Source organism: Colletes gigas, unplaced genomic scaffold (assembly GCF_013123115.1).
Source record: "Colletes gigas isolate AHSC1104 unplaced genomic scaffold, ASM1312311v1 Colletes_gigas_Sc00024, whole genome shotgun sequence".
Taxonomy (NCBI): Eukaryota; Metazoa; Arthropoda; class Insecta; order Hymenoptera; family Colletidae; genus Colletes; species Colletes gigas.
The window spans coordinates 2,880,919-2,897,062 of record NW_025106653.1 but is presented as its reverse complement, the minus strand read 5'-3'; the positions used below and the strand labels follow the sequence as shown (position 1 = coordinate 2,897,062).

The 16,144-nt window shown below is 37.2% G+C and overlaps 1 protein-coding gene across 1 annotated transcript in view; it reads right to left on the bottom strand.

The window, feature by feature from the left end:
* LOC122401361 (lachesin-like) overlaps positions 1-10,566 on the bottom strand; it is a 241,232-nt gene extending 230,666 nt beyond the window's left edge. The window contains 1 exon segment of the mRNA XM_043403441.1: positions 10,442-10,566. Within this exon segment, the coding sequence (XP_043259376.1) occupies positions 10,442-10,566 (125 nt within the window).
* Positions 10,567-16,144: the final 5,578 nt, after the last annotated feature.

Below are 16,144 nucleotides of genomic sequence, written 5' to 3'. Positions count from 1 at the left end.
AGGCTCAACATAGGGTCTAGAGTTTTAGTTTCTTGCGCTTTGGGGAAGTAAGACCGAAGAGTGTATGACAAAATGCGGAAATGTCTTTACACTGAGTTCCGTTCCCGACACTGCTTTCTAAAAAATTGAAACGATACGTTTCAGCATGAAGAATGGATAACCACTAGGATTCTTAATTGTTACAGAAACTGTTACTAAAAAAATTTGACGACCAATTTCAGGAAATGCAAATGCTCTTCAAAGTTGTCGGGACCACTTTTTAAAATAGAAATATTTCAGTGTTCCTTATTACAAGCTCAAACGAATACGACTATCTATATCACAAAGTGTATAAATTAATATATTAATTATTAAAACTTGACAACTATTACTCTGTTGTATTCTTTTAAACCTGCCAGATCAAGGAGATCTCAGATACAAAAATTTAAAAAAAACCATCGACTAAATCATTTTTAATTTACGAAACTCTGAGTATGTGAGTTGTCGAATTAGCTAAACTTTAACCTAAAAACTAACCTAGACGTATCTTAGATACAAACATTTTCAAAAAACGATCGACCAAATAATTTTAATTAACGAAATTCTGGTATTTGAGCTGTAGAATTAAATTTTAACCTAAAACCTAACCTAGACGTATCTCAGATACAACAATTTTGAAAAAACTATCGATCAAATCATTTTTAATTAACGAAACTCTGGGTATTTGAGCTGTCGAATTAAATTTTAACCTAAAACCTAACCCAGACGTATCTCAGATACAAAAATTGTCAAAAACCATCGACCAAATAATTTTTAATTTTCGAAACTCTGGTATTTAAGCTGTCGAATTAAATTTTAACCTAAAAACTAACCCAGGTGTATCTCAGATACAAAAATGATCAAAAAACTACCGACCAAATCATTTTTAACCCCTTAACACTCACATTTTTCGATTGGACTAACAATGATCAGTTTTCTTTATTCTACTTGTTTCTAAGCTGTATAAATATGCGACTTTTGTTAATTACAATGTTGTATCTAACGAATAATTTCAAGGAAAACAAATATTGTCATCCTTTAAATCGCTCCATTAAACAAATATCATTTTTCAAAGCAGTCAGACTCGAGCATGAGCGTCAAGGGGTTAATTAACGAAACTTTGGCATTTGAGCTATCAAATTAGCTAAATTTTGGTACGGTATTTTTCTATATTGATAACAATCGAGTTGCATGGAAACAGAGCTCTTCAGGGTACAGGCTAATGAATTCAGACGAAGTCTAAACAAATTCACGATCTCTTTACCGGGAGCATCCCGCGAGAAAATATTGCGCGGAACGATTACAGTCGTCCTTCCGTCGACGTTCGACCAACATTTCCATTCAACGTCGTAGAAAGCGATTCTACGTTCTGTGGAATTCGGTTAGTTCGCGCGGGGACCCGAATAAAGGCGCATACGTGTGCTTGGAATATAAGATACGCCCGGCCATATGTGTCTCCTGGCTCCTTTTCGTCCCCTGCTATCCGTGAATTCGTGAATATTCAGTGACGACGATCTACGGGCAGGTTTACGACTCCTCTTCGCTTTTACGAGTTTGTCAAGATGGGAACGACTTCGCGCCAACTCGAATCCTTCGTTTCCTTCCGCGTCATCGACGGCCAAACTAAATTTTAGAATCTCCACTCGCGGTCACGGTCATCCAATTTACCCCTTACTTCGATCACTGCCCAGGTTTCAAAAAAACCTACTTGCAAACAAGTATTTATTTCTCAATCTTCAGAGAAAAATTCTAACGCTCGTCGAATGAAAATATAATTAAAATAATGATTGTAGGAAATTTAAAAATTTCCCGCCAAAGTGTCGATCGATATTTCGAGTAATTTGAACTATTACGATTGAAAAGAGAAGAAAGTTGTTATAATAAAATAATGATTGTACGAAACGCTTTGTATCTCTAGTAAGTTCGTAGGAAATTTAAAAATATCCCGCCAAAGTGTCGATCGATATTTCGAGCAATTTGAACTGTTAAGATTAAAAAGAGAGGAAAGTCGCTCGACTCGGTGATCTTTTGATAATTCCAAATGGCATTTCACAGTATTTTCCATCGCGAGTTCGCCGACGATAAGTGGGAATCACAATAAATTGTATTCCACGGCTTTTAAACGCCGCCCAGTCGAGAGAAGACCGTGAAAGCAGCACACTTAACCGTGCACTCTGGTTTCTGCCCGGTCAGCCACAGACTATTCGTCCATTTAAGTTCGTCTTTATTTTTATCTGCCGTGTAGCGGAATTTCGCGATTAATCTGTATGTTGTCGAGCGTATTGGAAAGCTACGATACCGTCCGCGATGCCCGGGAATCACTTTTTCACACTTATTGCCTTATCGAACTTTGAGCGTCCTTAGCTCTGGAATGCAAATCACTAGAGCTTAACTTAGATGAACTCCGGGGGGAGGCGAGGGATCCCGTCGCGTGAAAGAAAGAGAGGAAGAGAGTGGCGCGGAACGAAGGTGAAGATGGAAGTCAGAAGTTTTGAATTACCAAGTGCAAGACCCTACCTAGAACAAAAAAAAAAGGCTCGAGAGCGTCTACGAAAAGGTTTATGAAATTTAATAGACACTGAATCTGCCGGCTCTCTTTTTCCTCTCCGTCGCGATCGTCGCTTAATGCATATAATTATTAAATTCTTTCGGAGACTGTTGAAACTTGGGGCGATAAATTTCATTTATTTACTCGTTAAGATTTCCATGAAGTGCTGTGTTGAGAAATAGAAGATTAGATTTGTTGGAAAGGTTCCTCTTTGTAGCAATCAACTAGTGGCTGAGAGAGATCATATTGGAATTGAATTGACATGTGACAGGAATTTTTTGTTATTTCGTTATATTAATTTTGAATATGATTAAAGTTTAGTTGAAGTTGTGGCGTCGCCTCCCATGCTCGCCACCAGAGGGGTCGCGCTCTCACAAGCGCTCGACCGACCCCTCCGTTGCTATATATACACTCCTCGAACGACTTCCCAATATCCCAGTCGTCTAAGGCAGGGCCTGCTAGAAAGCCTTACTGATGAGTCCACTGGCAGGCCCGGACGAAACGCGCCCCCTCCTTTCCTTTTCTGTCCTCCTACGAATTCTCACGAGATCCCCTACCCGCAGCGAAGCAGCGCCACAATTGGTGACCCGGACGGTGAATTGGACAACTAGGAAGCAGCTCGAGAATTTTCCAGGAAACCGCAGACCCGCACGCAGCGTAGGACGAAGGAGGCAGCGCCGAACAACCGTGTCTAATCGTACTAGCAAATAGCTCTTTCGTAATCCCTCTCCTAAGGTGGCCTTTCGTTCACTCGATCGCTCGGTCCTGACCAAATCTACCTGACGAGGCCGTCGTCTCCAGGAGGACACAGATTGGCAGGATTCGAAGCAGCAGCAATAGCACGCATAGTGGGGCCACAGGTAGGACAGCAGCATATACGCTCGATGACTTCAGGAGCGCAAGGCACGAGGACGACTCGCCGCGCCAGACGATCAAGAGAACGACCACGCAGCAGCCAGAAATCACGCAATATCCTACGGCAATAGAATCGAAGTTCTAGCCAGGATCAGAGAAAAAATCTCCAGTGATCGTCAATCGAGATAGAGGCGCTATACGAAGACACGACGACGACGACAAGTCCCAGAGGAACGGAACAACTGTAGATAATGTACATAGTATTCGATAAGTCCTGTAAATAGTAGACTTAATCCGGTATCGTTAGCACTGGCAGGGGGGTAATGTGGCGTCGCCTCCCATGCTCGCCACCAGAGGGGTCGCGCTCTCACAAGCGCTCGACCGACCCCTCCTCGAACGACTTCCCAATATCCCAGTCGTCTAAGGCAGGGCCTGCTAGAAAGCCTTACTGATGAGTCCACTGGCAGGCCCGGACGAAACGCGCCCCCTCCTTTCCTTTTCTGTCCTCCTACGAATTCTCACGAGATCCCCTACCCGCAGCGAAGCAGCGCCACAAAGTTATATAAATGAATCTTTAAGTTATCTAAATAAATTTAGTTAAGATTTCCATGAAGTGGTGTACTAAGAAATAAAAGATTAGATTTGGAAACAATCTTCTATGTAGCAATTAACTAGTGTTTGAGAAAAATCATGTTGGAATTTAATTAATTATTTCGTTATATTAATATCGAATATGATCAAAGTTTAGTTGAAGTTATATAGATATATACAGTTGAAGATTGTTTTAACCCTTAAGTGGATTAACTGATCTCAACTGAATTATTTTACTCAACGTTGATTTTTACCAAACTGGAAAATGGAAGTCAATTTTCCCTTAAAGCATTTAAAAAATAATGAACTAATGGAGGAATTAGATAAATTTTCAAACAATTACATTGACATATATTAAACAATTATTAGTTTAAATTTGTGTTAACAACAAATTTTGAGAATTAATTTTTGTAGTTTCTTAATGAAAAATTATGTCATCTATATGTGGATATTCTCACTGAAACCTCTTATGATTTCGTTTTTTAGATTTGTTTGAGACGTATTTATATTTATTTTACTATATTTTTCATTTTACTTAATATTGATTTTTATCAAATTGGCAAATGAAAATCAACTTTCCTCTAAAGCATTTGAAAAATAAATGATACCAATAATCCTCTTAAGGGTTAAAATAAAATTCTTAGGGTTCGTGATAGTTGTGATGATAAACTCGAATAATCTCAACATCCTCGATTGGTTGCTGTTAAAAAGTGAGATATTCTGGAAGAAAGTAGGGGAACAAGGCCCAAAGATATCAAAATGGAAAGGTCGATGATAGATTACACTAATATTGAATATGATCAAAGTTTGGTTGAAGTTATATAAATATATATAGTTGAAGATTGTTTTAACCCTTAAGCGGACTCTTGATCTCAACTTAATCTCAACATCCTCGATTTGTTGCTATTGAAAAGTGAGAAATTCTTTCAAATTGTACGGGAACAAGGCCCAAAGGTACCAAAATGGAAGGTCGATGGCCCAATCGCGTCCAATTTAGTTTTATTGCCAAGAATTAGATGGCATTTGATTCCGTGAAGTTATCTCGACCGAACTATTAAGTGCTTTCCATCTGTCTCACTTCCAGATTATTGCTGGTAGTTCAAAGCTACTAAAATGGAAATTCGAAAAGTTTCGGTTTCGAAAGGTTTTTCCAAGATCCGTCGCGAGATAATCCGAAACTCTATACGTGTTTGCACAGTTTCTCGAACACTTAGAAGACCCGGGTGCATCGGGTGCCTGTGATCGTCGTACGTCTATTTGAATACGACTGTGACGAGCTTGTTCCGTACGTTCCCACACACGTAGGTACAATTTTCGACGAGGACATAAACGGGCCACGAAGGAGTTTGAAGGTTCCTCGGTTTTCTTGCCCGACAGGCTACGTCCTGCATCACAATACTTCTCCAATTTCCTGAGCAGAAGTTACGGGACACGTTCCATCATGACGTCACGGGAACAAAGCTTTCCCCGTCCTGTTCACTTTTCGTCCAACAACCCCTCTTTCCTCGTGCGCGCGCGCACGCCACGCTCTCCTTTTCCACCCCCCGGTCTTTGTCTGCTGTTTCCCTCCGTTTTCTCTAACCCTTTCACCCACGCCAACCCGGCTCGTTCTCTTTCTCTGTCTCCTTTTGGCCGCGCTGGTCTCATTGTAGCTCACGTCGTCTACCTTCTCGCGCGCCAACCCACCGAACGGAAGAAGGCGGGGTAAATAACCACGATAGTAAACTAAGTTTGCGCTAGATGCCAAGACGTCGAAGGCTCCCGCGACCTTCCCCGATGACTCTCGTTCGACACGTTCGATCGTTAACCGCGAACCAGATCCATCTTACTTTCCAATGCGTCTGCGAAGTTTCCGCAACTCCGCGACGTCTCTCGTTACGCGGGGACAATAGCGTTTTAGCGTTACTTCGTTACGTGCTGTTACCGATACGCCAGATTGTTTGTTTCGTACCCCTCTTCGATGGTTACCACTGTGCATTACGATCCTTGTTCCGTCAACAAGAAAGGTTAAATGATCGCTTTTAAAATATTCCTTGGAATTTTTAATGTACGATGTTATTTCTGCTAAAAGGGGTCTTCTGTATCACGCATTTTTTTATGTTCTATTTGGTATTTTTTTATAAAGAAACTATGCAACTTTTTGTAGTGACGTTTCGTGTATATATTTATTACTCTGTCAGTGATATTCACGAATTTTTACAACGAGATATGGTCAAAATTAGTGGCAGTACAGAGGCTTCCATGATTCCAGCCGTTGTGTTTGTCTGACTCCAAAAAAGGAGAAAGATTCTTAATTGGGATACATTTTTCTGTAACTGGTACTAAAAGGACAGAACAAAGATTGGTAATTTAAAAAATGATTTTGAAGTTGAAATATCGACTTTTTTTATTGTTTACAACTTTAGCAGCCTAAAAAAAAAATAGAAAGAATAGTGATTTTGATTTCATTCTAGTATAAATTGGAACGAAATCGGTCGAGTCTTGAAATATCATGGAAGCCAATTCAGAAAAGATAGTTTTGAGAATAATGCATCTAAACAGAAGGATCACACTGTTCAAACAGATACATTTTAGAAGTTCAGTGATATGCTTTTGCACACATATCTTTAAGGCTATATCCTTTAAGAAAATGCAACAAAAAATTGAATTTTTTGGCGGTTTACAGTAGAAGACCCTCTTAACTTCACGACTTTTCTTATATAGTATATGTACAATTTTTCAATATTTACTGTATTCTAATTATTTTCTGAGACAAATTTGTATATTTACTTGTCAACCGGGCATCTGGTTAGCTTCTGATGTGAATAGGAAGTGTGTAGCAAGGATGAAAGGAGAGAATCTTCAGTTTTCACTGTCTTAGAACAGTCGACAACGCGTATTAAAAATAATCAATGTTTACATGCGTGCAGTTCTGAAACTACTAGTGTTTTTTAAATAATTGAACCACTGTTGGCAGCGGTGAAGCTTCCCCTTTAAAATGGTTTTTGATTTTTGTCGATCCGACTTTCCGTTTCGAAGATATCGTAATTTATGTGAAAGGCAATTTTTTTAATTCGACTATCTCTGTCTCCGTCTGACGCGTCGGACCTCCTTGTTGCACGTTGACCCACTAACCGAGTAGTAAGAAAGTTCATTGACCTCGCGACGTAAACAAACACTTCGGTCTCATCTGATCGACTTGAAACTAAAATCCTCATATCTCCGAAACTAATTACGCTATCGACTCGTTCGAACGCTCATTTTAAAGGGCATTTCATCCACTATCCAATGAATGTATCAACTATTACAATTCATGTTGTCCTCCATGTTTATTTTTACATTTACTTTGATGTTATGCATCCAAAAAAGATTCTGCAATTCCTATCGATCATACGACTGATATGTATAATAAAACTGTATTATAAATTGTTTATTTAATTGAAAGAAATCTAAATTTCTATGCAAGGTGTTTACATAAATATTAACCAGCATCTTTGCGTAAATAATGGTTCTCTTTATAGTTTCTTTAAGTTGCTAACTATAAATAAAATTTATATTCTATTTTTGCACAGCAAATAAAATTCATTTGGATTTCTTGTTTTGAAGTGAACAGAAATAATGCCAATCGTATGTATCCTTTTTTTTAAGATCTTCGTTGAACTTAAATGAATTTAAACTGAATAAAGAAGTACTCTATTTACAAAAATTCGTACTAAACTTAAAGTTGGAATTTAAAGTGGAATTCCGATGTGTGAGTGTATATTAGCCTGAATAATAATCACGTGCAGATGTCTCTACGTTGACGCGACAACCCTTACACATCCCCACGGCTGTTTGTTACGTTTGAACGCATAACGCATGATCTGAAATTCCCGCGAATTGTGTTTTGAATGTGCCCTCGCATATAATCTTGGCATAAATTATATAGTTCTATCGTTACGCTACGATCCGGGAAACAGTTCCGCCGATTACGCTGGTACCTTCTAACAAAGGGAAGCCTGTTCAACGTACAGACTACGAATCCGATGCAGCATCTCACTACTAGAACGTAGGTAGACTTGTTATCGCTTATTTGGTACTCTCTCGAGCAGAAACCTCGAATTTCTCGATCCCTTCCGATTTATCCTTCCATTTCTCATTCCGTTCTATTAAAGGAACAAAGGTTAAGGATGTATAACGGAGCACATATTCGTTCCACGAAGGTATTTCTGGCATTTACACAGCAATCTTCATTTCGAAAATTACCCCCGAAATTCATTCTTACTCGCGATATATCAAAATAAAATGGTTATCGAAAATTCTATTTAAAAGACTCAATTCGTATAATTTTGCATATCGATGGGTTTCTTCTTTTTTAAGGAAAAGACATACATATATACTACCACAATTGTAAATAAAATGGTTATCGGGAATTCTATTTAAAAAAACTCAATTTGTATAATTTTGCATATCGATGGGTTTCTTCTTTTTCAAAGAAAAGACATACATATATATTACCACAATTGTAAATAAAATGGTTATAGAAAATTCTGATTAAAAAAACTCAATTTGTATAATTTTGGATATCGATGGGTTTCTACAATTTTACAGTGGATAATGATGACTGAATATTTGTCATACCTGAATGCATCCTATAAAACACTCTTTTTCAAAGAAAAAACTTACACATATATTATCACAATTATAAATAAAATGGTCATCGGAAATTCTATTTGAAAAATCTAAATTTATATAATTTTGGATATCGATGTGTTTCTACAATTTTACAGTGGATAATGATGACTGAATATTTGTTATCCCTGAATACATCCTATCAAACATTCTTTTTCAAAGAAGAAACTTACACATATATTATCACAATTGTAAGTAAAATGGTCATCGAAAATTCTATTTAAAAAAACTAAATTTGTATAATTTTGGATATTGATGAGTTTCTATAATTTAACAGTGGATAATGATGACTGAATATTTGTCATACCTAAATACATCCTATCAAACACTCTTTTCCAAAGAAGAAACTTACACTTATATTATTATAATTCCTAAAAGAAATAATTTACTAGTGGCAATGGTTTAAAAGATGACATCTGACTTTTTAACATTCAAAAATGGTGTCACTATTGTTCCAATTGATTTCATTTTGAATAATATCTAGCTACTCGCTTTAAAGAGGATTTACCCTGTTCTCAAACTGCATATTGCCCTAGAATTTCTAAAAGAAATAACTTACTAGTGGTAATGGTTTAAAAGATGACATCTGACTTTTTAACTTTCAAAAATGGTGTCACTATCATTCCAATGATTTCACTTTGAATAATATCTAGCTACACACTTTAAAGAGGATTTACCCAGTTCTCAAACTGTATATTGTCCCAGAATTTCTAAAAGAAATAACTTACTAGTGGTAATGGTTTAAAAGATGACATCTGACTTTTCACTATCGTTCCAATTGATTTCACTTTGAATAACATATAGCTACACACTTTAAAGAGGATTTACCCTGTTCTCAAACTATATATTGCCCTAGAATTTCACAAAGAAATAACTTACTAGTGGCAATGGTTTAAAAAATGACATCTGACTTTTTAACATTCAAAAATGGTGTTATTATCGTTCCAATTGATTTCACTTTGAATGTCTAGTTACACACTTTAAAGAGGATTGTTCTCAAACTGTATATTGTCCTACAATTTCTAAAAGAAATAACTTACTAGTGGTAATGGTTTAAAAGATGACATCTGACTTTTTAACATTAAAAAATGGTGTCATTATCATTCCAACTGATTTCACTTTGAATGTCTAATTACACACATTAAAGAGGATATTTCGCCCTCTTTTCAAACTATATATTGCCCCCCAATTTCTATAAAATTATTTTACGACTAACAGCATCCACAGAGATAATTTTCAAACGACACGAGGATACTGAAATTCATAATTTGCATCGAATCGTCACCTTTCTCGTGAAATTATTCTCGCCAGAATGTTGCAAACGATATAGTTCCGATTTATTTCACATCGATGGCACGGTGACGAAAGTATGCTTCCCGCCTCTGGTGGTCTCTTTCGTTCATCCCTGTTGCAGAGCCAGCGGCGACCTGGCGTATAACTCGACAACGCGAATCCATTTAAGCCGCTCGAAAGAGGCACGCTCTCCGATTCCACTCGATCTTCGTGCCTGACGTGTAAATGCCGGGGTTAATGCGACGCGCTCCATTAAAGTCGAGTCTCGACACCCCGGAACATTGCTAATTACACGTGGCGCGCATAGTCCATGCTCGCCAGCCGACCATCCTTCTCCACCCCACTGTTTTCCATCCTTCGTTTTCCGGATTTTCCTTCGCCCTTGTTCTCCCGTATCCTTTGCCCCGTGCCCGTTTCACACTCTGTCTCCCTTTGGCTTCCCATCGACTTCACCTCCGAGTCTATTGTTAACTTCGATGTTGGTACAGCGCTTCACCATCCTCTGTTCGTTCGCGTACTCTGTCCCTTTCAGATCCCGTTATTTCGCTCTTTTTATACCTATGGTAATCTCCTATCGGTTTAATGGCCCCGTTCTTCTTTTCTTCCTCCATTTTTCTAATTCGATAATACTTCTTTATTCGGTGCTACTTGTTGAGAAGCGACCCTGGCCACTTCACGGAAGCATTCGTATTCGTTTCTTTTCTTTACGAAGAAATTCCCTGATAATCCGTTATTTAACGTACGAAGGAATATTGGTTATTTCAAGTGACAGAATAAATATAAACAGAAGAATGAAATACTGGTTTGAATATAAATGGAAGGAGAAAATATGGAATTGCTTCGTGGGATGTAAATTGCTTATTAAAATGAAACAAAAAATTCTGCTATTTGCTTCGTACGAATTTAAAACAGTAAAATGTATTCTTTTTTAATTCGATAATACTTGTTGAGAAGCGACCCTGGCCATTTTACGGAAGCATTCCTATTCGTTTCTCTGTTTTCCAAAAAAATTCCCTGATAATGTATTATTTAACGCGGGAAGGAAAGTTGGTTATTTTAATAACAGAATAAATATAAAGAGAAGAATGAAACGTCAGTTTAAATATAAATACGAGGAGAAAATACGGAATTGTTTCGTGCAACGTAAATCGATTATTAAAATGAAATGATATTCCAAGAAGTGGATAGACGGGAAATAAAAAATGCGATATGTTTTGTCCGAATTTAAAACTTATTTTACTGTTTCTTTTGTTCCATTTTATTAATATACGAGATTTCCAGCGTCATCGTTTAACGAGATTAGCCAAAGTCTCGCTGTTTAAGATGCGTCTCGCCGGAAAACGATCAAGGAACTTTGCTTGGAAATATTTCCTGGACAAAAGTACCGGTTTCGTCGTTAAATTCGCGGAATTTAAACCGTGCAACTCGTCACGGTACGGGAAACAAACTTGCCATTAGGGGAGCAACGTTCGCGCGGCTGTTTCCAGCAATTGCACGGCCCAGCTACGAAAACGTACGCTGAAGAATTATTACACATCATGTGCAGGTAAACTGGTAAGATTAGTAACAGGATAATCGCAAATGCATCCCCGTACAGATTAAATCCCGTCTCGACAAGAATTTGTAATGTCTGTTGTGTCCGCTGCAAAACTAGTTCCTCTAAAATTAATTTCGTCAGCAAAGTATCGCTGGCCCGTTGCTGTGCTCGCGCTGGCCAAAGATTCGTCAGCGACAACCGACATTTTCGCTGTGACAACGTCTTCGTCGAAATTAAACGGAAAATCTATGTTATAAAGCCTGGATCATTGGCACTGTGTTTTGGAATTTTTTAGAAAAGGAAGGGACAATCTTTCTTGTAATAAATCAGCCTCCAACCCTTAAATAGATCGAGCTGTACAATAGCAAATTTACCCCCCAAAAATCTAGAATCTAGATATCCAAATAATTAAATGATCAATCATTGACTCTGCATTTCAGAATTTTGTAGAAAATAAACTATCAATCTTTCTCGTAATAAATCAGCCTCCAACCCTTAAATAAATCGAACTCTGCAATAGCAAATTTTCCCCCAACAAAATCTAGAAATCCAAATAAGTAAATGCTCGACCATCGACACTGTATTTCAGAATTTTTTACAAAAAGAGAAAGAATCAAACTTTCTCGTAATAAATCAGCCTCCAACCCTTAAATAGACCGAGCTGTACAATAGCAAATTTTTCCCCAACAAAATCTAGAAATCCAAATAATTAAATACTCGACCATCGACATTGTATTTCAGAATTTTTTACAAAAGGGAGGGGGATTAATCTTCCTCGTAATAAATCAGCCTCCAACCCTTGAATAGATCGAGCTGTACAATAGCAAATTTTTCCCCCAAAATTTTAGAGATTTAAATAATTAATTTCTGCATCAAATGAAATTCATTTGTCGTTGCAAATAAAATTCACTCTTTGTAAATTATATTAACACTAAACCTACCGACACTTCGTGTATACCTATTCCTACCATGACCGGTCAAATGATTTCTAATCGCCTAATTTTTGCATTATATCGTATAATATACAGTCGTACGATCAGTAGGAATTGCTGAAACTTCTTTAGGTATGTAGCGTCAAAGTAAATGTGAAAATAACCATAGAAGATAGCATAAATTATAGTAGTTTTTATAGTCATCAGATAGAGGATGAAATGCTCTTTAAAATGAGCGTTTGTGCGAGTCGATAGCTTTATTAGTTCCGGAGATATAGCGATTTTAATTTCAAGTCGATGCGGTGGCTAGTTTCTTAGATACGTGGGTCCGAAGCCTTTGTTTACGTTCATTGATTATCAATGAACTCGCGCGCGTGAAAATAGTAAACAGTGCGTAGTAAATTCTTGGAAAAACTACGCGGAAGTAGGTCACGACAGTCACGACTCACGTGCGACAAAGAGGTCCAGCGCGACGCGTCAGACGAAGACAGCGATAGTCAAATTAAGAAAAATACCTCTTTACATAAATTACGATATCTCGAAAACGGTAAGTCCGATCGACAAAAACCAAAAACCGTTTTAAAGGGGTGGCCTTGCCGCTTCTAACAATACCTTAATAATTAATAAAACCCTAGTAGTTTCGGAACTGCACGCGTCTAAAGTTTTAGTATTTTTAATACGCGTTATTAGACTGTCCTAAGACAATGGAAACTGAATACTGGACTATATACAGGGTGTTCGGCCACTCCTGGGACAAATTTTAATTGGAGATTCTAGAGGCAAAAATAAGACGCCCGATCGTTATAGGCAAAAGAGACTACATATTTTTCTCAGAAAATAAACAATAAGAATAGAAGTGAATATTGAAAAATTCATTGTACGTATGCTATAAGAAAAATCGTGAAGCTAAATGTGCGCTAAAATAACATTGTGCGTTAGAAATTCTAAACAAAATTTTAAAAACGGTCATTTGACCGGTTCGTGGTAGGTTTAGTGTTAACGACGTGATGGGGTTGATTTTTAATAGATCTAGCGTTGAAAGTCGCGGATTTGGGGCATCGGAGGAAAGTTAGGTCTAGGATCAACCTTTCTCATAATAAATCAGCCTCCAGCCCTTAAATAAATGAACCTGTACAATAGCAAATATCCCCCCAAAAATACTAGATATCCAAATAATTAATTTCTGCATCAAATGAAATTCAATTGAAAAGTTTGTCGTTCCAGATAAAATTCACTATTTGTAAATCGTATTATAGACGGCATGGGGTTGATTTTTAAGAGCTCTAGCGTTGGAAGTCGCGGATTTGGGGTATCAGGGGAAAGTTAGGTCTAGAATCAACCATTCTCATAATAAATCAGCCTCCAACTCTTAAATAAATGAACCTATACTATAGCAAGTTTCTCCCCAAAAATACTAGATATTCAAATAATTAATTTCTTCATCAAATGAAATTCAATTGAAAGATTTGTCGTTCCAGATAACATTCACTATTTGTAAATCGTATTATCGACGTCATGGGGTTGATTTTTAAGAGCTCTAGGGTTGGAAGTCACGGATTTGTGGCGTCGAAAGAGAGTTAGGTCTAGGATCAACCTTTCTCATAATAAATCAGCCTTCAACCCTTAAATAAATGAACCTGTACAATAGCAAATATCCCCCCAAAGTACTAGATATCCAAATAATTAATTTCTGCATCAAATGAAACTCAATTGAAAGATTTGTTGTTCCAAATAAAATTCACTATTTGTAAATTCTATTATCGACGTCATAGGGTTGATTTTTAAGTACTCTAGCGTTGGAAGTCGCGGATTTGAGGCGTCGAAGGAGGGTTAGGTCTAGGATCAACCTTTCTCATAATAAATCAGCCTGCAACCCTTAAATAAATGAACCTATACAATAGCAAATTTTCCCCAAAAAATCTACATATCCAAATAATTAATTTCTGCATCAAATGAAACTCAATGGAAAAGATTGTCGTTCCAGATAAAATTTACTATTTGTGAATTGTATTAACGACATCGTTGATTTTTAAGTACCAGCGTTGGAAGTCGCGGATTTGGGGCATCGATGGGGAGTTAATAAATAACGATTCGCGGCACGCTCTTATTATTCCGGTTCTTTCGCGTATGGCGAAGAGAGGGATTGCTTGGCGATGGAACAGGAGCTGCCAGGAGATTCAGTGGACGCGACGCGCCATTCGGAACAAAGCGGTCCTTCTGCGGCCGGATAATTGCAAATTCCATTTCGACGAGGCAAAACCACGGGAGCAATGTAGTACGCCGTCGTGGAAGCGCATTAGCGATCGGGCTGATTGCACTTTTACTACGAACGGTGACGGTGCTCGGGGACCCTGTTAAGGAATGCAGAAGTAGCATGCGAAAGCGGAGAATTCAAATTGGCTACGGCTTCAGAGACGGCGCAATATCTTATTACCATTTCCGCGACGCGCTCCTTCCACGTTATTTTTGCGCAACAGACTAAATACGCTCGCTGCTTTCGTGTCAGTACATCGACGAGAAGGGTTGACAACCCCCTGGACAAACAAAATTCCACGCTAAAAAGTAAATCGACGCGTCGCAATACTTCCAGAGACTCGATTTTATTTAAAAATTACAACTAACTCGAAAAATAAATATTTCTATAAATCTATTAATTTAAACATGCATCTATGTTATTGACACATTGCAATAAAACGATGTTCATTTTTTGAAATTAATTTTCTTTAGTTGTTAACATGGTTTAAGTATGCATAGAACCAGATTTTATTAAATTTTTTCTTAGTAAAGAAATATCTTGTATAAATTGAGTTCTACGTATGTCAAAATTAATTGTTATTTACTACTAGGTTTTATAATGGTGTAAATATGAAATCATGAATAGACCTTTATAGGGATAGAATAATTCTTATTTAAAAAGTATTTCTATTGGTTCTATCTTGCTTTTACATCATCATATATAAACTCGATTATTGATTAAAAGTTGGCAATGTAAAAGGGAAGAATCAAATTCAAATAGTTCTATGAAAAAGAAGAATTATTTTTTTATTTAGAATAGAATGTTCTGTTATTGTAAATGAAAAATTTCAAATATTCATTTGGATTCTTGACACCTCGAATCCAGGCTCCATACATATTTGGCAGCCACCGAAATCTGGTATTAATAGTTTAAACGCGACGCTTTGATGTAATGTTTTGAAATTCTGCAAACACGTTAACAATGCGAATTTTTTTCATTCTGAAGCGAACATTAAACGAGCGCCAATTAAAATATCGTTGAATGTTCTCCCGGGGCATAGATATTTAAATTAGACAAAAGCGCGGGGATTTTAATGAACATATTTGTAACGAATCCTCTTCCCAAGAGAAAAAATTGTATAAAATTACCACACTTTGTTAGACATCTCGGAATCCGAATATTCGATGTTTGTTAATTTTCGATATACGTATTATCTATTCGTCGGGACTTTATTAATCAATTGATATCCACTAGTTTGTTATCGAATATTGTTAGTTCGACGAGTTTAAATTTTAATTAAAGTAACACATCCCCGGTCAAGTTTACGTATCACGGTTTCAGAAATCCCCGTGCAATTTCAATCTAGTTAAATGTGTCCAAATAAGCAAATAAATAATTAACGATAATTTGACACGACATGTTGTATCTGTACCTTCGAGTCGATGAAATAAAATACGATAATTAATGTTTCTTATGTGTTGAAT